General features: G+C 38.5%; 1 protein-coding gene across 3 annotated transcripts in view; it reads left to right on the top strand.

The window, feature by feature from the left end:
- The window catches only part of mre11a (MRE11 homolog A, double strand break repair nuclease), a 42,675-nt gene that overhangs the window by 5,557 nt on the left and 15,541 nt on the right, over positions 1-21,577 (top strand). For 2 of the 3 annotated variants that reach the window (XM_077207602.1, XM_077207604.1), the window contains exons 7-15: positions 4,551-4,665; positions 9,368-9,553; positions 13,064-13,235; positions 13,789-13,869; positions 13,983-14,112; positions 18,477-18,580; positions 19,885-20,058; positions 20,530-20,589; positions 20,711-20,906. In XM_077207602.1, coding sequence (XP_077063717.1) covers positions 4,551-4,665; positions 9,368-9,553; positions 13,064-13,235; positions 13,789-13,869; positions 13,983-14,112; positions 18,477-18,580; positions 19,885-20,058; positions 20,530-20,589; positions 20,711-20,906 — 1,218 coding nt within the window. The remainder of the gene's footprint in view (positions 1-4,550; positions 4,666-9,367; positions 9,554-13,063; positions 13,236-13,788; positions 13,870-13,982; positions 14,113-18,476; positions 18,581-19,884; positions 20,059-20,529; positions 20,590-20,710; positions 20,907-21,577) is intronic. The other variant, XM_077207605.1, reaches the window with a different exon arrangement.

The following is a 21,577-nucleotide window of genomic DNA, read 5'->3' as shown; positions in this document are numbered from 1 at the left end:
GAATTTGATCATTTTTCCCTCAAGTGACATCTCTGGTTTGATGCACTCCAGGACCTCTCTTGTTAGTAACCCTCGCTGTCCATGGTATCCTTAAGATGCCCTATCTCAAAGGCATCAATTCTCCTTCGATCGTTTTTTTCATAGTCCAGCTTTCACATCCGTATGTTTATATAGAAAACACAATTGCTTGGAATAGCCTGCATTTGTTTGAGAGGTTGATGTCTGCTTCTCCAGATTTGGTGCATGCTCAGCATTGCATTACGCCCTAATGAAATCCGGTGCTTTATTTCAGGTGTGCAGTCACCGGTTTGGTCAATCATAGATCCCAAGAAGCAGAAGTCAATACAATCAATAGCCTTACTATAGTCAATGAAGCACATGTAGACGCTTTTCTGATATTCATTAAATTTCAATGCTGATGTGGTCAAGTGTGCCACGACCTCGGCGAAACCCAGCCTGCGAGTCAATTGGGTGTTGGCGCTGATTTATAATTTTTAGAAGGATTTTGCTTGTTTGAGAAATAAAGGCGATTGAACAGTAGTTGCAACACTTCCTTGCATCGCCTTTCTTTAGTAGTGGTATGAAAACTGATCATTAGCAATCTTTTGGCAAGTTCCTGGTTTCCCAGATCTTTTGGTAAATTTCTTTGATAGCTGCAGGTGGTATAGGCCCCAACAATTCTGCTGGGATATAGTCGAAACCAGGAGCCCATATAACTTCTTCATTTAAAATAGCTGGTTCTATTTCTACTGGGTCATTGTTAGGTTGTTCTCCATTGCTAGTGCTTACATAAAGCTCTATCGTGTATTCTTACCACCTGCCTCTAATTCCATACTTGTCTTTTATCATTCCTTTATGGGCTTGAAAGGGAGTTTGAATTTTCCTGGCCTGTGCAAAGAGATCCCTGGTGTGACCTCTTCGACAATCCTCCTCAAATTTTATGCAACTTTGCTTCCAGTATGACTCTTTGTCCTTCTTTGCTGCTCTTTGAAATTCCACATTTAACCTCCTAGCCTTGTTTGTCCCCGGCAGCTTTTGCTTCTCTTCTTTGTTCGGCAATTCTGACAGTTCCTTCTGAATAAACATTTACTCCTTCTCTGCATTTTCGAGCAGTTCAAACCTGTTCTTCACTTAAACTCTATATGATACAGGAACTTTGGAAACATTGAGTTGTTTTGGTGGAAAAAAAAATTTATGTTACTGAAATTTAGTCTATTTGAACCATGTATTTGCGGCCCAAAGATGGTTTTCATTGCAGAATTGGATTATCTCTCACCTGGCTCGCACCGTCGACTTTAACTTCAAAGCCTTATAAAACTACCTCAACGGTAAAGCCTATTAAGCAGCAGGTCAGGCTGGTGCTGTACTGCACACCATGGCGGTGTTACAGGTGTACCAGGCTGACCTGTTGAAAGACCAGAGTGCGGGTGGTACCAATGACAAGGAGTCATTCACGTCAGGCCACAGATCAGTCTCACTGTGTGACCAAGCAAACGACCCATGCTATCGGCCATTCTATGTCTGCTTTGGTTAGCACGGAGAGGCACCTGTGGCTAAACCTCACGGACATCAAGGATTAGGATCTTGTATTCCTACTTGATGCCCCGGTCTCACCTTCCGGCCTGTTTGGCAAATCGGTTAACGGTTAAAACGACTTACTTGGGGATCATATGGGATTCGATCCCGAAGCGGGCACAACTGTCTCCCGCTCGAATCGAGACCATTCAGCATACCCTGAGCAAAGTCAGGCTAGGCCAAGATTGCACTGTTCATCAGTATCAGAGAATGTTAGGTCTCATGGCTTCAGCGTCCATGGTGATCCCTTTGGGCTTGTTGCACATGAGACCATTCCAGTTGTTGGCACATCAACTGCCTCGAGTTGATCGCTGTATTTCTGGCCCTGAAATACTTCCTCCATCAGTTGAGAAGCTGTCATGTCATAGTGCGGGTGGACAACACAGCAGCAGTCTCTTACATAAATCACCATGGAGGTCTGCATTTGTTCAATCTGAACAAGATAGCGAGGTAGATCTTTCTCTGGATTCAGGAGAAGTTCCTATCACTCAGAGCAGTATACATTCCTGGACACCTGAATGTGGAAGCAGATCTACTGTGCAGACTGAAACTACCGACGGGTAGAGTGGAAACTCCACCCCAAGGTAGTGAAACAGATATGGTCAAGATTTTACGAAGCAGAGGTGGACCTCTTCGCCTCCCAACAGACAGCGTAATTTCCCCTCTACATCTCTCTGAGTCACCCAGCCCCTCTGGGTCTGGACGCGATGGCACAGACATGGCCCAAAATGCACCTGTATGCGTTTCCTCTACGCAAACAAGGGTCTTGCCTCTTATCGCCACAAAGGCCGAACAGAGTATGGTTCTCAAAGATAATATCTCTCCTCGACGGTTTGCCCTGGGCGATACCGGAGAAGGAGGTACCTTCTGTCTCAAGCTCAGGGGACGATATTTAATCCTCGGCCCGACCTGTGGAACCTTCATGTTTGGCCCCAGATGGGTACCAACTGAGGGACACTGGGCTTTCACCGGAAGTTGAGACCATTTTAAGTGCTGGGGCTCCGTCCACTTGAAGTAGTTATGCCAGCAAATGAGGTGTTTTGGACGTTGGTGCACTGCACATAATGCACTTCAATAATTCATCAACAATGAAAATTCTATCATCATTTATCTCATGTTGTTGCAAACTCTTATGACTTTCTTCTGCAGAACACAAAAGAAGATATGAGAAGAAATGTTTTAGCTGTTTTTGTCCATGCAATAAAAGTCATTTGATTCCAGCTCCAAAAAGGCTATAAAGGTAGCATAAAGTTTCTCGTATTTTATTATTTTATTTCTTCCCTGAAATTACATTACCACAATAAGAAATTTGATACTAGAATATGTGATTGCCATTTTTAAAATCTATTTGCACAGCTGTCATGTTGCAGCTAGAGCAGGAAAAGATATAAACAAGGCATTTGTAGAGAGGGATTTTTTTTGCTGGTGACGACTGCGTGGAGTGGACAGAGTAAAGGAATCAGTGTTGAAATCTTTAAAACCCCTTAAATACAGCTGCACTAGCCAGGACTGCTTCTAGACACATACTGGATAAGAACATCCTGATTAAACTTACCAGATCCAACAAAAACGTACAACTTCAAGATGTGCTGAATCCATTGAAACGCATTTATAGTTTGCACAGTCTAATAAAGGAGTCTAATACTAGTTGCTCGCTACTTAAAGGGATAGTTAACCCAAAAATGAAAATTCTGTTAGTAATTGCTCACCTTCATGTTGTTCCAACCTGGTAAGACCTTTGTTCATCTTCAGAACACAAATTAAGATATTTTTGATGAAATCTGGGAGCTGGATCACTCCTCCATAGGCTTCTAAGGGATTGAAACTTGCCGGCCCCGAAAAGTTATTAAAGACATCGTTAAAATAGTCCAAGTGACTACAGTGGCTCAATCTAAGCGACGAGAATACTTTTTGTGCGCAAAAAATACAAAAATAACGACTTTATTTCAACTATTCATTTCCTTCTCTGTGGGTCTCTAGTCAGTTAACGTAGTGTGATAGCGTAAGCTTCTGTTGTTGTACGTCACACGCATCACACACATGACCAGCGTCGGCCAATAGTGAGCCTACGTGTTTATTCTCCATAGTTTAGAAAGTGGTAAGAAATATTGGCCGACGCTGGTCATGTGTGTGATGCGTGTGACGTACAACACAGAAGCTTACGCTGTTAAACTAGTAAACTGACTCGAGGCCCACAGAGAAGGAAATTAATAGTTGAAATAAAGTCGTTATTTTTGTTTGTTTTTGCGCACAAAAAGAATTCTTGTTGTTTGATAAACTTAAGATTGAGCCACTGTAGTCACTTGGACTATTTAACAATGTCTTTAATAACTTTTCAGGGCTGGCAAGTTTCAATCCCTTAGAAGCCTATGGAGGAGTGATCCAGCTCTCAGATTTAATCAGAAAAAACTTAATTTGTGTTCCGAAGATGAACAGAGTCACAGTGCAAGTCACAGAGCCGGTCACAAACAAAGCTTAATGACGACTTAAAAATTTATCATCTAACGTGATGGATGATGGAACAAGCCTGATTTAATAGTCTCCTTAAATGACACAATAAAATTCAAGTGTTTATTCACAGTCAAATCAGGTTGAATCATTGTTCAAAAAATCCCAACCCAAATATGGCGCATTTTCAGTAACCTCATACCTCACCGATGCTTGTGTCATGATGTTAAGTTGCATGACACAGAATAACCAGTGGGGTTTTATGCAATTGCCATGCCATTTTTTTATTTGTCCAATGTATACGTTAGTTTTGATGGGGTGTCAGAAGTTTCACTTACCAGAAAATAATTTTCTACATTTAGACAGTTCTATTCGCAAGCAAATTATCACACTCTAGATCCCTGTAGGAATATTTTATGGGTATGGTTGTGTGATTTTCTACATTTCTTAGCTATTATTTTGACCTTAAAAAAGGTTATAAAAATTTTGGAGGACATTATGAAGAATGAAGTGCATTGTACTTTCAGGTTCCATTCCAGATGAGAGACTCTACCGGATGTTCGTCAATAACCAGGTGACAATGCTTCGGCCACGAGAGGATGAAGATGGCTGGTTCAATTTATTTGTCATCCATCAAAACAGGTTCGGGAACCCATTTGTGTTTTACATTCTCTTTTTAAGTATGATTATTAGTTATTTAAGGCATAAAAGCAGAACATCTTAGCGAGCGCAGACATGGTGGAATGGTCCCATATCTCTATCTGAGAATAGGTGGTGCTATAATATTCATATTTACATCTTCTTATACTTATACGTATATTAACCTCTTTTACTTATAACTTTCAAATCGTATTGGCTAATTTTCTGGGGGCTCATCTATATCTTCGAAAAACAAAGTCCATGAAACTTCATACAAGAAGACAACAGGACATTCTGAGAATGCAAATAACATCTAACTCCATCTATAGATGCCAGTCAATTTTAAGTTGATTTTATTTGTATAGTAGGGCTGTCAATGTTAATGAGTTAACACATGCGATAAATTCAAAATCCTTAACGTGTTAAAATAATTTAACGGCAATAAATTACTGAAGCACTTGAAATTACGTCATTAACGTAATTTACATCACGTAGTTAGATTATTTAGAAGTCAGCAGGTTATCACACTGAGCATCTACAATATATTTACATGGTCCATAATGTGCAATTGACCTGTGTATTTTCAGCTGGAGATATAGACGGTTAACTGAGAAACAATCGTATCATTTTGTTTACCCCAATAATTGTTCAAAACAATACATATTACTTGGTTAATAGTGGTTATTTTCAGCGGATGAAGTTTTGTTTTAGACAGTTAACTGATAAGTCTTTTCCCTTGCACTCTGGGGCTTAGAGAAAAATGTCCTTAATCTCTCTCTCTCACACACAGACACACACACACACACACACACACACACACACACACACATATACACACACACACACACACACAATCGTGCACAGCTGGGGCCTCATTGGGGCCTCAACGTTTGCGTACGCACAAAACAGGCCCTGAAAGGTGATTTTTTTTTAAATCACAACATAAGTTGTGATTTAACAAAAGAAACTTGACGGGATTATTTGTGCACCTGCAAGCAAACTCTGACCCATGCGTACAAACATTTTGTAGACCGAGCAGTTTGGCGGCACCGATGGTGAGCTGGAGTTAAGTGGCTTTTTGGTCCTTTTTTTGACCGAAAATTTAAATAAAATTATAAAAACAGCAAGATAATACAAATATATTTTAACTCTAGCCCATCACTTGAAGCAAACATGCATCCCTTCTTAAATGACCGCTCTAGCGAGCGCGTTGGGTATGGAGCTAGAAATGTGTCTTTATTACATGCGAGAAAATAAATGATCTGAGAGAAAAAAAACATTTTGAGAGAAAAAGTTATCACACTTATTGCAAAAAAGCATTTCATGGGAGAAAAAAGAATATTTGAGAGAAAAAGTTTTCATACCAATAGCAAAAAATAATATTTGAGACTAAAAAAGTTTTGAGAGAAAGTATTTTCTCATAGAACATAAAATATAAATTTGAATTTTTTTAAATTATTTCTGAGAAAAAAATTTCTCAAAAAATACTTTGAAAAAAATCTCAAATATATATTTTTTGCTATCAGGGTGAAAATATTTTCTCTTTAAAAAAAAAGTGTTTCTCTCAAAACGCTTTTCTATGCTCTCGATGCAATTTTTTGCTCTCGTGTCAGGATTTTGCTTTAGCTGTGAAAATTGTCATGGGCGGGGCCACATTTTATTTTTTCCTATTGGAACGTTCCAATTGGCCAGTCGGGTGAGCCTCATCTTGTCTTGGGAGTCGAACTGAATCATTACACCATTGTTCGCGTTCGGTTCACCTAGATAGATGCCGTCTCTGCCTTAGTTGAGCACGGACACTCCAATGTTTGGGTAAGATGATGACACACACAACTCGATGGGTAGCTGGCTGAGCAAGTTCAGCATCACTGAAGATTAAACATTAAAAAATAGCACTCATGCAAGTTTACCTAGCATGATGGCTAATTAATAATTAGCTTTACTAGCGATTAGCAAGCTAATAATATAATACATATTCAATCATGAATATGAGTGCTATTTTTAATGTTTAATCTTCAGTGATGCTGAACTTGCTCAGCCAGCTAACATCCAGTTGTGTGTGTCATCATCTTACCCAAACATTGGAGTGTCCGTGCTCAACTTAGAGCTTAGATCGGGCCCAAAAAATCAAGCCCGACCCTACCCGAGCCCGTGCACTTTGTGTCCGAGCCCGGCCCGACACATTAATTATAATTATGAGCCCGAGCCCGATTTAAACCCGACAATTTTAATACGTGGGTCGTTATAACTGACGTTCTCAACTACTTTCTAAGTTACCTTTTCCTCCTCTTCCTCCTCCTCCTCCTCTGTTATTCACCTCCAAATACTTTCAAGTTAGCCTACATGTCACCATCATACACATCAGCATAAATGCTCCTGATAAATTATGTGTTATTAAAGCATTAACACACAAACCACTGTTATAACATAAATGCAAGCAGGCTACTACGTGCATGGTTTGGCGTGACTGAATGCACGCAAAGTGCGCTCCCTTAAAAATTCCTAAAGCTGTCATCAGTTCATCGCAATCTGACATATCTCTGTTATTATCAATGAAGCTGACTGCACAATGAATCTTTCATAATAAATACAGTTTGTTTGTTATAATTAGAGGATTTGCCAGCATACAGAATTCAGCTCTGAACAAAAAGTCAGTTTTGAGCAGTGAGGGGAGTCTATCTTAAATGCTTCTGATTGGCAATTGCGTTCAAGATATCAACACACATGTCTGGGATTGGCTACATCGCTCAACGCTGCAAACATGTTATAAACAAAACTCTGGCCTGTAAATAATTTGTATTTTGTTGTAGTTGATCTTGTTGCTTTTCTGCAACGGATGAATAAAAATGTATTCGTTGTTATGTTTTATTCATAGATATTTCTTGTTTGCGGTAGTCCCACGAATCGTTTTATTCTCCCGTACCCGCACACACAGAGTGAGTCCATTACAGCCCGCGCTCTGGGGTGCATTACAGCCCGCATTACAATGCATTACACTGCATTACAGCATTACTCGGGCTCGGGCAGAGAATCTAAACTCTAAGGCAGAGGAGGCATCTATCTAGGTGAACCGAACGCGAATAATGGTGTAATGATTCAGTTCGACTCCCAAGACAAGATGATGCTCACCCGAGTGGCCAATCGGAACGTTCCAATAGGAAAAAAAGAACGTGGCCCCGCCCATGACACAATTTTCACAGCTAAAGCAAAATCCTGACACGAGAGCAAAAAATTGCATCGAGAGCAAAGAAGTGAGAAGAAACACTTTTTTTTTGAGAAAATTTTTTCACACTGATAGCAAAAAATATATATTTGAGATTTTTTTTCCAAGTATTTTGAGAGAGATTTTTTTTCTCAGAAATAATTTTACAAATATCAAATTTATATTTTTTTATGTTCTATAAGAATATACTTTCTCTCAAAACTTTTTTTAGTCTCAAATATTATTTTTTGCTATTGGTATGAACACTTTTTCTCTCAAATATTCTTTTTTCTCTCATGAAATGCTTTTTTGCTATCAGTGTGATAACTTTTTCTCTCAAACTGTTTTTTTTCTCTCAGATCATTTATTTTCTCGCAAGTAATAAAGACACATTTCTAGCTCCATAGTTGGGCCGTTTAGTGAAGCTGACTGCAGTAGCATTTGTATAGTAGGGCTGTCAATGTTAATGAGTTAAAGGACAAGTTCGGTATTTTACACTTAAAGCCCTGTCTTAAGATCGTTTCTGATGAAATGGAACAGTTGAGATTGGAATTTGGACAAATGCTGCTGTCCCGAGAATTTTCGGTTTCTGTATTAGCACCCTCCCATCTCGACAATGGTTTCATAGGAGCACTGGAAGAATCATTCATAAAACGCATTAAACTTTAGTTTACAAAGACGTGAAATTCACCGAGTGGTCTGGGGTGTTCACTGATATGCTCACACAAAAATCGCTGCAAAAGATGCCCCAACAAAGTATTGAGTGCTGTACATGCTCATACTTTTCATATTCATACTTTTCAGTTGGCCAAGATTTCTAAAAATCCTTTTATTGTATTGGTATAAGTATAAGTAATATTCTAATTTTCGGAGATACTGAATTTGGGATTTTCATTAGTTGTCAGTTTTAATCACAATTAATTGAAATAAACATTTGAAATATATCAGTATGTGTGTAATGAATGAATATAATATCCAAGTTTCACTTTTTGAATGGAATTACTGAAATAAATCAACTTTTTGATGATATTCTAATTATGAATATCATCAAAAATATTGATGATATATACTGAATTACTGAATATTTTTGGCGTACACAATTTTTGGCTTTCGGGCGCACGTACACTTTTAGTAAGGATCCTACACACAGTTTTATAAATGAGACCCCTGGAGAGAGAAAGAAAGAGAAAAGTCACTAAGGCCTATTTGCCACGTAAAAATTATTTTTTACGTGTAAATCATGTTCTTTCCTTTTTTTCAAAATGACAAAAAGCATTTTTAATTATTCTAGTGTTTTTTTAAAGGTCAGTAAAGACATGTTGAAAAAAAAATATATATATTTTTCGATTGTTACCCGATTTTAACCCGTTAATGATGCCAAAATATGCACAACTATTTTCTGTACAATCGTCAAAACTTGCTACATTTGAACAGTGGAGCAATCTGAGTACAAATGCCTAATTTAATCAATTTGAAAAAAAAAATAATTGTGTATTTTTGCAGGAGTAAGCATGGGGCGACTAACTACATCCCGGAACAGTTTTTGGATGATTTCCTGGATTTGGTGGTGTGGGGTCATGAGCATGAGTGTAAAATTGCTCCAGTCCGTAACGAACAACAGCTCTTCTACGTCACACAGCCTGGCAGCTCCGTCATTACCTCACTGTCACCAGGAGAAGCAGTTAAAAAGTTTGTGTGCCTGCACTCATATACACATACAGTACACAGTTCTTCTGCTATTGAATGATTCAGAATGGTCAGTTGGTCAGTTTCAGATGCTCTTGCATAGAAGTTGTGCTGCTCTGGTAGGGCTATGCCATTTCAGTTTTACAGAGCGTGCAGAACAATGTTCCCTCTAATTTTTTTTCTTGCTGAGCAAAACTTTTTTCTATTGGGCGTAGGGATGCAACGATACCGCTTTTTCAAAACCGATCCGATCCGATCCCAAAATTCTGAGTATCGGCCGATACCGATACCAATCCGATACCAGCACAGTTTTTTTTTTAAATCAAGTAGAATTTCAATAACTGTGTGTTAAACTGATAATCACTCTGTTGTGAGTTAAACACCATCTACTTAATACAGACAACTTCATTATAAAGAAAAACAACAAATCCAAAAAATATATGATCATAATATATGACAAAAATGCTATTATAAACTAGATCAGTGGATAGTTCAGCAGTAAAATCTAGTCTAGAAATATATCGAGTGCACAATAATTGTATAAAATCTGAACATTTAGTGAAAAAAAAAAACATTTAGTGGGGAAAAAGTCAGAGACAATAAGTGTAACACTAAATCTTGTAAAACGTTACACATTGCTCTTTATATTGTTGTAAAATACATTCATGAAAAACAAGATAACAAAAATCAAAAAGATATTTTTTTATAGAAGCCTAGGCTATGTAATTTGAGACATGTTTTAAATGTATAGCACAGCTGTTTAATGAGGCAGCAACATATGATAGATAGGACAGAACAAGAAAGGCTATTAATAATCCTTCATTGCACAAAAGGCTCCAGTACAGTGCGGCACAAAGCGCTTATGCACATCCCGAGCGCAGAATGATGCGCTTGAAGCAACACAGAGTCACAGCGCGCAGCGCGTCGAGTCCGCATTGAAAAGTTCAAAGCACAAAGGAAAGACATATTGATGCGTAGTGTATTACACAGTATCTATCTCTATGCAATAGTTTATTGAGCCTTTTCTTTTAACAGTTTTAAATATCAGTTACTGTGCGCGTGAAGAACAATGATAGTGCTCTGACTCCAGTGTTGTGATCTAACAGACACACGGTAGAAAGTAACATGATTTAGTTACAGCAATAAAGTCCAGCAATATAAAGTTGTTTTATGCGAAACCATAGACCTTTATCTACAGATCAAGTATAATAATATTAACATTGAATCATCTTGGAGAGAGTTTCATCATGTTGACTGTCGTACCCGAACGTGACGCGCTGTTTGATGCTGAATGGAGAATGATTGACAGCCGCAGCAGAGGGAAAAAGTTTACGTGATCTTGAATTTAATGACTTAAATATGAATTTATATCTCACATTATACTACATAATGGCTTCAGAACACTTATAAGATAGTGCACGAAAACTTTATGGTGCTTTATAATGTTTTTGTGCCTTTTGTGGGTTAACTATAACACAGAATAGTAGACGCACAATATCGGATTTGGATCGGCCTCATCTGACCGATACCCGATCCGGCAAAAATGGCAGTATCGGAGCCGATACCGATGCTGAGTATCGGATCGGTGCATCCCTAATTGGGCGGACATATTTCGCCACCTGAGCAAAAATATTCTTTATACCTGACCTGTACAACATACGTAGAAACACAATGGTTTCAACATTCAGTTGTAACTTTTAACTTGAATGTGGCATTTCTATTTTATTTGACCCTTGATGTAACTTATTGGTATTAAATCATATTTTTGAAAAACAAGCAGTTAATTAAGAAGTCACTAAATGTAGCACATTTTAGGTTACCTGATATTTTTTTAACAGTGCTGTCAACTGTACAGTCTTTACCAAGAAATACTATGAAAAATAATTTACAAAATCTTCTGCAGGACAGTTCAATTCTTTACAATAATAGAATATAGTATGAAAGAAAAGTAAGCTGTTACACTGAGATGGTTTGGGAAAAACATAAAGTGTTTTTGTACAGTCAATTAATTGTGTACAGGAAGCATTAAACCATCAAAGTTAAATGATTGTTTATTTCTTATGAATTTCCAATATTTTCTTTAGCAGGGGGTTTCAAAGTTTTTAATGGCAATGAGCCCCTGCGATTCTTTATTTAGGCTTATAATATAATAAAATATAGGCCTAATATAATATTTAAAAAACAAATTGAAGTATTTGAAGTGATATAATATATCAGTTTAAATGCTTCAATTTGTTTACATATTATTATAATATGAAAACAAACTGAAGCATTTAAATAGATCGAATAGCTAAATATTTTCAAGAAAAGTGAATATGTGAACTCTTTTATAGTAATCTAACCATGCCTGAAACCCCCCCCATTTCCCCACACATTTCGCGTCAGTCCTCTGCGTGACATTTTAATCTTTTCTGCGCGGCCGCGGCTTCAGAAGTGCACGGCCTCAGCATCAGAAGTGCACGGCCGCGCACGCGCACAGCTTAGAGGGAAGATTGGTGCAGAACACCATTTTTTTTTTGGTCTCAGTCAATTTTACAAAAATATCTGTCCCAATTGTGGGATTTTCAGCATGCCCATGAGCCATCATTGGGGAACATCAGCGTGACTAATATCTAATAATTTACGCAATCAGCGTAATCGTTTTCATCAACTTTTCTTTTTTCACTATCTGATGGTCTTCTCTGCTCACTCTGGAGTACATCTGTGCCTGCCTGCCTACCTACAGTCATGAATGCAGTTTCACCTGGCAAAGTTTGCATACGATATGTTGATCATTTTGATTAAAGTAATTGCAAACTTCACCTAGAGGCAGACAGTGCCGTTCTGTCATTACAATCAACTTGTTTCCACGCTGCACAGCTTCACTTGATGCCTTTAGATGTATCATGGATTCGCTGCATTAATGACCATCAAAGCAACATTTAGTGAAATTCAAGTAGTATTTTTGGTGTGTGCGACAGCACATAATGCTGTGCATGCCAGCCTCCTTTAGAAATTTCCTTATGTCATGAATGCAATTTATGAACATGTAATTTTGACCTGTTTTCTTTTTGATTAAAAGAAATAGTTTCTTACTTTTTTGTAGAGCAAAAAAGAATTTACGAATCTACACTCAACGCTTTCCATATAATGACACTTTAAAGACCATACTAATAGTCTATAACTTTTGTAATAAATTGAAAGTCTTCTGAATTAATATGATAACTTTAGGAGTGGAACGGACCTAAATTCTATTAGTTATCAAAAGTAACTAATCCACCAATGTCAGAAATCATATGTCCGCATTCAGATTTAATAAGTTCCGTTGGTGGCATTAATTCTCACTTGGCACATGCTCCAGTTTGTAAATGCTGAATAGATAACAAAATTTGAGAACAGCATTGGAGTGTACTTGTATGGTACTTTAATGCCGTTTTATTGGTCCTGAATGTGTCAGTTTATTTCAGTGTATTTCAAGTTTAAGTATATTGGAATGCGTGATATTTTTTTTTGTTATCTCTGGGTTTTCCACAGGCACATTGGGTTGTTGAGAGTGAAAGGGAAAAAAATGAATCTTCAGAAAATTCCTTTACAGACCGTCAGGCAGTTCTTCATTCAGGATGTAACACTCTCAGATCACCCTGATCTTTTCAGCCCAGAGCAACCCAACGTCATGCTCAAAGTCATGGCTTACTGCCAGGAGAAGGTACAGATGGCCACAGACTCACACGGGCAACTGATGTATTCAGGAACTTCATGAAAATCTATAGTTGATAACTGTACTTTGTAGTAAAACAGAAAGAAAAAGGGAAATTTGTTAGTATCAATACTGAGAAATTATGTCGAAATTTACATTTAGGAGACACATTTATCCAAAGCAACTAAAAAAATCTGCAACATTTTTCTTCCTATTGTGATGTACTTTTAAGTGAAATTACTTGATTGTGTCCATCGGGAATTGATAAGGATTGTCGTTCTCAATGTGATTGACAATGATGCAGAACTGAACAGCAAAAATATTGTTTTACCAAGGTTACACATCAAAGCCTACTTATGAATTTTGCTTTTAGGTTAATTTTAAAGGGTTAGCAGCATGACATTTTCATTTAGCAGACACCTTTTACCTTAGCAAGTTTAGCAAGAGACTGCTATTTTCCCTCTATTTGAAGAGTATTCCACTGTTGAAGAACAGTGAGTGTAAAAGTTCACACAGGAATAACTGGACATTGCTTTTTTTTATTACTGGACATTGCTTTTAGGTTGAAGAGATGCTTGAAGAGGCAGAGAGAGAGAGACTTGGAAATCCCCTTACTCCTGAGAAACCTCTCATCAGACTACGAGTATGTATCAGTCACACACCCTCTCGGTTTCTGGAGTTACTGTTTGTCATGTTCATGAAATACTGGGCGAAATGCAATGCATCTTTCTCTTTCATGTGCCTCTCTCTCTCCAGGTGGATTATAGTGGGGGTTTTGAAGTCTTTAACACTATGCGCTTTAGTCAGAAATTTGTAGATCGAGTGGCAAATCCCAAAGACATCTTGCATTTCATCAGACACAGAGAGGCCAAAGACAACATTAAAGGCAAGTCACACACATCGTTAACACTTTATAAGAAGTATACAGTAATAAAGTACTTACAAATAATTTGCAAACTATTAGTTTATAGTTAATGTATTGTAGTCTCTACATTTTTAATATATTAATAAAAATTATATACAAATAGTGAGTTGTTCATTCATTCATACTGTAATTGACAATAATTAGCTCATATGTAAAGAGTTAGATAATGCTTTAACAATTTATTAACCATAAATAGTACTCACTTTAGATTAGGTCATAATATTTTAAGCAATATATATATATATATATATATATATTAGCTCTGGAAAAAATAAAGAGACCACTTAAAGTTGTTCTTAAATCAGAATAAACCTCAAATAATGCAAAGAAAACAAGTTCATATTAATTTTTAAACTACACAATACTAATATTTCAACTTAGGAAGAGCTCAGAAATCAATATTTGGTGGAATGACCCTGATTTCCCATCACAGCTTTCATGCGTCTTGGCATGCTCTTTACCAGTTTGCTGTTGGGCGACTTTATGCCTTTCCTGGTGAAAAAATTCCAAGGGCTCAGCGATAAAACGATAACGATAATTATCGCGATATCATTTTCCTCGATAAAACGATAACAACAGTTCGATAAATGCACGATATAATGCTTATGATGCTGCGCATGCGTTTTGCAGACCGGGCTCACAGTGGCCGACAGGCTGACATGCTTGAAGGAGTGTAGTGGAGTGGAGCAAGAAAAATTAGTGATAGTGAAGAAAATGCAGCGCCCACAAACAACTCGGAGGACACAGACATCGTTGACAAGAAAGGTCACTCAACTTCAGTGCTTCGGAGATATTTCAGCTCTTCCTCTTGATCACATTCCAGAGTTTTTCAATGGGTTCAGGTCTGGAGATTGGGCTGGCCATGACAGGGTCTTGATCTAGTGGTCCTCCATCCACACCTTGATTGGCCTGGCTGGGTTGGATCATTGTCCTGCTGGAAAAAACAATCCTCCATTGTAAGGATTGTAAGAGCAGAAGGAAGCAAGCTTTCTTCCAGGACAACCTTGTGCGTGGCTTGATTCATGCGACCTTCACAAAGACGAATGTGCCCGATTCCAGCCTTTCTGAAGCAACCCCAGATCATCACTGATCCTCTAAATTTTACAAAAGGTGCGAGAGACACTGTGGCTTGTAGGCCTCTCCAGGTCTCTGTCTAACCATTAGACGACCAGCTGTTGGACAAAGCTGAAATCAGAGAAAATGACCTTACTCCAGTCCTCGGTCCAACCGTTACGGTCTTTTGCAAACCTGGCTTAGCCTGGCTCTTCTTTGCTTCTGATTGATGAAGTTTTTTTTTCTGGCTTTGCACGACTTCAGTCCTGCCCCTAGGAGTCTGTTTCGAACTCTCCTCGCCTTGCTCTTCACCCCAGCTGCCGTTTGCCATTCTTTTTGTAGGTCACTTGATGTCATCCTACGGTTGAGTGACATTCGACTGAGATAGCGGTCATCCAACTTATTCCCGGCAACTTATTGCCGCATTCCCCAGGTCAAGCCACTTTTGAACAGGAAACGGCGGCAGAAGCGCCTGACCTGGGCTACAGAGAAGCAGCACTGGACTGTTGCTCAGTGGTCCAAAGTACTTTTTTCGGATGAAAGCAAATTTTGCATGTCATTCGGAAATCAAGGTGCCAGAGTCTGGAGGAAGACTGGGGAGAAGGAAATGCCAAAATGCCTGAAGTCTAGTGCTGCTTCTCTGTAGCCCAGGTCAGGCGCTTCTGCCGCTGTTTCTGGTTCAAAAGTGGCTTGACCTGGGGAATGCGGCACCTGTAGCCCATTTCCTGCACACGCCTGTGCACGGTGGCTCTGGAAGTTTCTACTCCAGACTCAGTCCACTGCTTCCGCAGGTCCCCAAAGGTCTGGAATCGGTCCTTCTCCACAATCTTCCTCAGGGTCCGGTCACCTCTTCTCGTTGTGCAGCGTTTTTTGCCACACTTTTTCCTTCCCATAGACTTCCCACTGAGGTGCCTTGAGCACTCTGGGAACAGCCTATTTGTTCAGAAATTTCTTTCTGTGTCTTACCCTCTTGCTTGAGGGTGTCAATGATGGTCTTCTGGACAGCAGTCAGGTCGGCAGTCTTACCCATGATTGCGGTTTTGAGTAATGAAACAGGCTGGGAGTTTTTAAAAGCCTCAGGAATCTTTTACAGGTGTTTAGAGTTAATTAGTTGATTCAGATGATTCGGTTAATAGCTCGTTTAGAGACCCTTTTCATGATATGCTAATATTTTGAGATAGGAATTTTGGGTTTTCATGAGCTGTATGCCAAAATCATCAGTATTAAAACAATAAAAGACCTGCAATATTTCAGTTGGTGTGCAATGAATCTAAAATATATGAAAGTTTAATTTTTATCATTACATTATGGAAAATAATGAACTTTATCACAATATGCTAATTTTTTGAGAAGGACCTGTATATATATAATGATTTCCATTACACTGGAGGGGATGTTAAAACTTCATGCTGATTTGTACTTGGCTTTCGCCAAGATAAGCACCAACTAAGACGGTAACCTATGCTTCTCCATCCATTTACGCTTCTTTCCATATGGTGATGTGAATCTCCTTCTGTCTGGTGTTAATAGCTGCAGTGTATTTTGCGCGTCAGCACACACAACGGCTGCAACCACAGTGCGGTCTCCCCATGACAACTGTCTGGATTGAGCTGAGTAGGGGACATCTCTAGGGTCTTCAAGTGGGAACCTTCCGTCCTCAGTGTTCCGTCGACTAGCCCACGACACCTCAAGAGGGCTCGACAGTGACTCTGGCGTCCCAGAGTCACCTCCCTCCATCCCCCACTCAACTCAGCCCAGCTTACTGACCTTTACATCCCTTCTGCTGGTGAGGTTGCTCCTTCCTCGTAGTTCACATGTGACCTAACCACAATCTTTCTGCAACCCGACCATACGCGCCAACCCGTTTGACTAAGGCTGTCGTAACTCTTGGTCACTGAATCCGAACTGGTGCTGGTTCAAAGTTGGTTCGGAGTTGGTTCAACTTGCGAACCTTCTCAGAACCTGTTTGTTTTTCCAGTGACTAGAGCGCCCAGCGAACGACGTCGTTACGTCACTGTGTACGTTGCTATACGTTTTAGCTAGAAACGCTTGCAAGTACAACATTACTTTGGGATTATCTCTAACTCGTGTACCAAGAAGGCTTTAAAAACAATTGAAATATGTAAGTCTTTTAATCTTTTCCTTTGATATGTCATCTTTTCTGATTAGTTATGTAACCGTCTTGTCTTTTTTTCTTTCCGTTTATTTGTTCTATATTGTGACTGTTTTCGTCTTTGCTTACATAATGTTTTTAATAATTAAAAAATAAAAATAACAAAAAGCTGGAAGGACTACATCGTGTTTCTGCAAATGTTTCTCCTGGCTTTGCGGTCAGAAAAGATGTTTAGAACACATCTAAACCCGCCCCCAGCCCCCGACGTAAGCATGACGTGGTAAAAGAACGGTTCTAGTCCAGCAAAGAGTTGGTGCCGCTTTGGAACCAGTTTTCCCGAAAACTGTCGGGAAGACAAAGAACTGGTTCGCGAGTAGGCACCGGCTCCGAACCGGCTCTCAAAATGCTTTGGTGGAAAAGGGGTACCTGAGGAACCGGGTTGTGGAATGTGCCACAAATCCTTGACAAGCCACTTCCACTGGATAAACCCGGACTCTCCATCCTAGCTGTTCTGCTTCAGTAGCTAGATGAGCATACTGCAGTTTCTTCCTCTCATATGCCTCAGCTACAGCATCCTCCCATGGCACTGTTAACTCTATCAGTTGAACAATGCGTGCTGATCCAGACCACAGAACAATATCTGGTCGGAGGTTAGTGGTGGCAATTTCAGGTGGAAAAATAAGCCGTTGATCAAGATCAGCCAGCATTTTCCAGTCCCTAGCAGCTTCCAGTTGTCCTGGGCGAGAATTGAATAGTAGTAGAACAGTATATATTGCCTAGCCTTAAGTAGATTAAATGAGAAGTTTAATACTAATTGAGAATGGCATAATACACAATTGTTAAGTGTTCAAGCCTAGTGTTCAAGCCAAAGCCAAGATATATACACCTCTGAGATAGATTTATAGTGCTTTTGTGTCCTTTTTGCCCCATTAATTGTAATTGCATGGAAAATTGCAATTAATACAAGAACATTTCTTAAACTGTTTTAAAAGTCAGTCATATTGGCTTGGAACGACATGAGGGTGAGTTTCACTTTTTCTAGTGATGTTACTGTGCATCATTGCTCATGGCTTAATCGAAAATCTTGCATGATTTCACATGCACAGGAAAAAGTTTTAATTAATATTTCAATTTGAATCATGCTGTGTTTGTTCTGCAGAAGAAGGTTTGGATTTTGGAGCACTCCTCTCTCGTCCCAATTCTGAGGTCTTACAGCTGAGAGTGGAAGACCTTGTGAAGGAATACTTCCAGACAGCTGAGAAGGTTTGTAGTTTGTCTGTGTGTGTTAAGGATACAGATAAATCTTCAGTCGTCTCCTAACCTTCCACAGAATTGTCATGCTTAAGTAATAGAGCTCGTTTGAAAGGTTCTCATAACTTTCTTTGAAGCTCTTATTCAACTAGCTCTATTGCTTTATGACTATGCCCCTTTCAAGGAATTTCAAGTCTATTTACTCAGCGGCCATATTTGCCAACACCCCCGGGCAGCTATTTCGGGCATCCAAGACCAAGTCCTACTTGAATGGGGAAATCCTGAAATCTCAAAAACTGTTTTCTCACTGAAATTTCACATTTAAATTACATATTTCAAATCGGCAGCAAAATCTGAAATTAACTGTCCCATAAATGTTCTTTCTTATACTCACATTCCATTAAAAACAGCATATTTTTCATGCTAGACCAGCCAAGTGCGCATGTGCAGTTTGTATAGCAACTGGAGCTTCTAACGGCAGCTGCAGTGATCCAATGACTTTACCAATGGGTGCCAATTGGCTCTTTTATTTAGAAGGCAGGACTTATTTCGCTATATTGTGCATTGATCTTTATCCTATTCATAAATAATATGAGTGCAAAATAATTTGTTTATAATAAATGTGTTTAATAAAAGTATAATTGTTTTTATTATTTGCAAGGTCTCATTGGTAAATCTTTAGAAGGATGAATAAGTTTCTCTTAGTTTGCATATGGTTAACAATAGCTGTGTTTATATGGACGCTAATAATAATAAGTTTGTTAAATTGGACTAGTAGCCGTCCAGTTCGGATAACAAAGGTTTTATATAACCATGTCATTAGAATTGGAAGTGGTGGTGTAAATCTTTGAAATTCCAATTGATAGGAAAATATTATTCATTTAAACAATCAATCAGATTGAGTTGTGTGGGTAAGACTTTATTGCTCATTACTCATTAGGGAGGAAAGCATCCAACCAAGAAAACTGTAACATTCATAGTGGAAAAGTTAAGTTAGTGTAAACAATATATTCAAAATCATCAATCAGAAGATTAAAAAAAAGAGTTAAAAAAATGTGTCTATGTAAATGTATCTACTTTGATGAACAGAATAATAACACTGCTAAATATGTTACCCTACCCCTACAACCTGAAACCAGCTGTTGTCTTGGGGTAACTCTCCGTAATGTGCAATCTGCAAGCGTTTTTGTTTTTGAGAAACTGATGGATGCGTATATTGAGTGTAATATATGTACAGTATAATCATTTTTTTTAATATATTTTACATATACCATTCATATTTCAGTGTGTAATGGTGTGTGTTTCTGTACGTGTAGAATGTGCAGTTGTCTCTGTTGACGGAGCAAGGCATGGGAAAGGCAGTGCAGGAGTTTGTGGATAAGGAGGAGAGAGATGCTATTGAAGAACTCATAAACTACCAGCTGGAGAAAACCCAGCGCTTCCTCAGAGAACGACGGGTGGAAGCCACAGAGGAGAAGATTGATGAGGAGGTAAGAGGAAGAGCACCTCAGCTGAACAACCAATTTCACAATGATTGAAAGGTGGCCGTTTTAGTTCTTTACCAGCATATGTGCAGCCACTGTTGGTTTCTGAGAAAATGTGTTTAGCAAACTACACAGATAAAGAAACTCCCTTAGACAACATTGCCTGTACCACTTACCAAATGAAACTGGTTAACTGTGCATTTACTGAATGAGCACTGTGCAACTGTTCGTCCGACTGTTTGTACTGTATTTTATTTTATGTTTTAATTATTCTGATTTCATTTGATTATTTCTGTATTTTATCTTTTATTCTAAACTGTTTTAATTATTCTGATTTCTTTTGATTATTTTAATTTCTTCTATGTAAAGCACTTTGAATTACCATTGTGTATGAAATGTGCTATATAAATAAACTTGCCTTGCCTTGCCTTATTTAGATTTACATGGTCTGTCATGTTTATCTGCATGTGTCATTAGATTCGACAGTTTCGAGACTCAAAGAGAAACACAACAGAAGAGGATGAGGAAGTTCAAGAGGTCACTTTTTATCTCTTTTGCTCACTATACATGTCATTCATTCCTTTTCACATTCATCGCTCACTGGCATACATTCAAAAAAGTAAATTACCCCTTCAATTTGCCATTCATTCTGTTTCAGGCTATAATCCGTGCAAAAGCTAATAGGGATCGTAGTGAAACTATGAGAGGCGATGACCTCAACCTATCAGATGAGCTAGCTGACATTGCTATGGAGTCTGATGAAGAGTCCATACCTGCTCCTCCGATCCGTGGAAGGGGGCGTGGCTCCAGAGGAGGACGAGATCCTAGTACTAGCAAAAGAGGAAGAGCGAGAGGTATCTACATAAACATATTCTCAGAGATAGAAACAATTTCTTTGATAACTATATAAATCACAAAACTTAAATTGTGAAGATATCCTTTTGAGCCAAACATTTTTTGTTTTGGTATTCACATTATTTCAAACCTTAATTCAATACCTAGAGGTGAGAGAAATGCTAGTTAAATCTGGTTAAAATTTCAAGTATTGTTTCCATCACAGTTATGACTGTTTTATGGACGTAAATTAATAACATATGTCTTTGAAACAAAAAATCGTGTTGAATTTCACTCATTATGCTATTTGTAATATTAAATGCAAAACAATTTCCTTATTAAAAGTTCAATAATCCATGCTCAGCTTCTAGACTTAATTTCCAAAATATTTGTTACCAAAATATTGAGTTTGAAAATACATCTATAACAGGAGTGCCAAACTCTCAAACTCACCTTCTGGAGGGCCACAGTCCCTTCAAATAAGCCTGAAGGGCTGGATTAGCTTGATCAGATTCGTTTAATTAGGGTTAACCCTCTCAGGTCTAAGGGTTTTTTGGGGTCCTTGAGGTGTTCTGACATGCTCTGACATTTGTGCTTTTTTCAGTTATTTATAAACATGTTAATGGCAAAGGTGTAAATTCACTCTATATAGCACAAACGGGGCTACCGTAATATGTGAGCAACATGTATG

This window comes from Siphateles boraxobius, unplaced genomic scaffold (assembly GCF_051911475.1).
Source record: "Siphateles boraxobius isolate OS27281-9 unplaced genomic scaffold, OSU_SipBor_1 6, whole genome shotgun sequence".
NCBI lineage: Eukaryota > Metazoa > Chordata > Actinopteri > Cypriniformes > Leuciscidae > Siphateles > Siphateles boraxobius.
The sequence above is the reverse complement of the archived record's forward strand: the minus strand, read 5'-3'. Positions and strand labels throughout refer to the sequence as shown.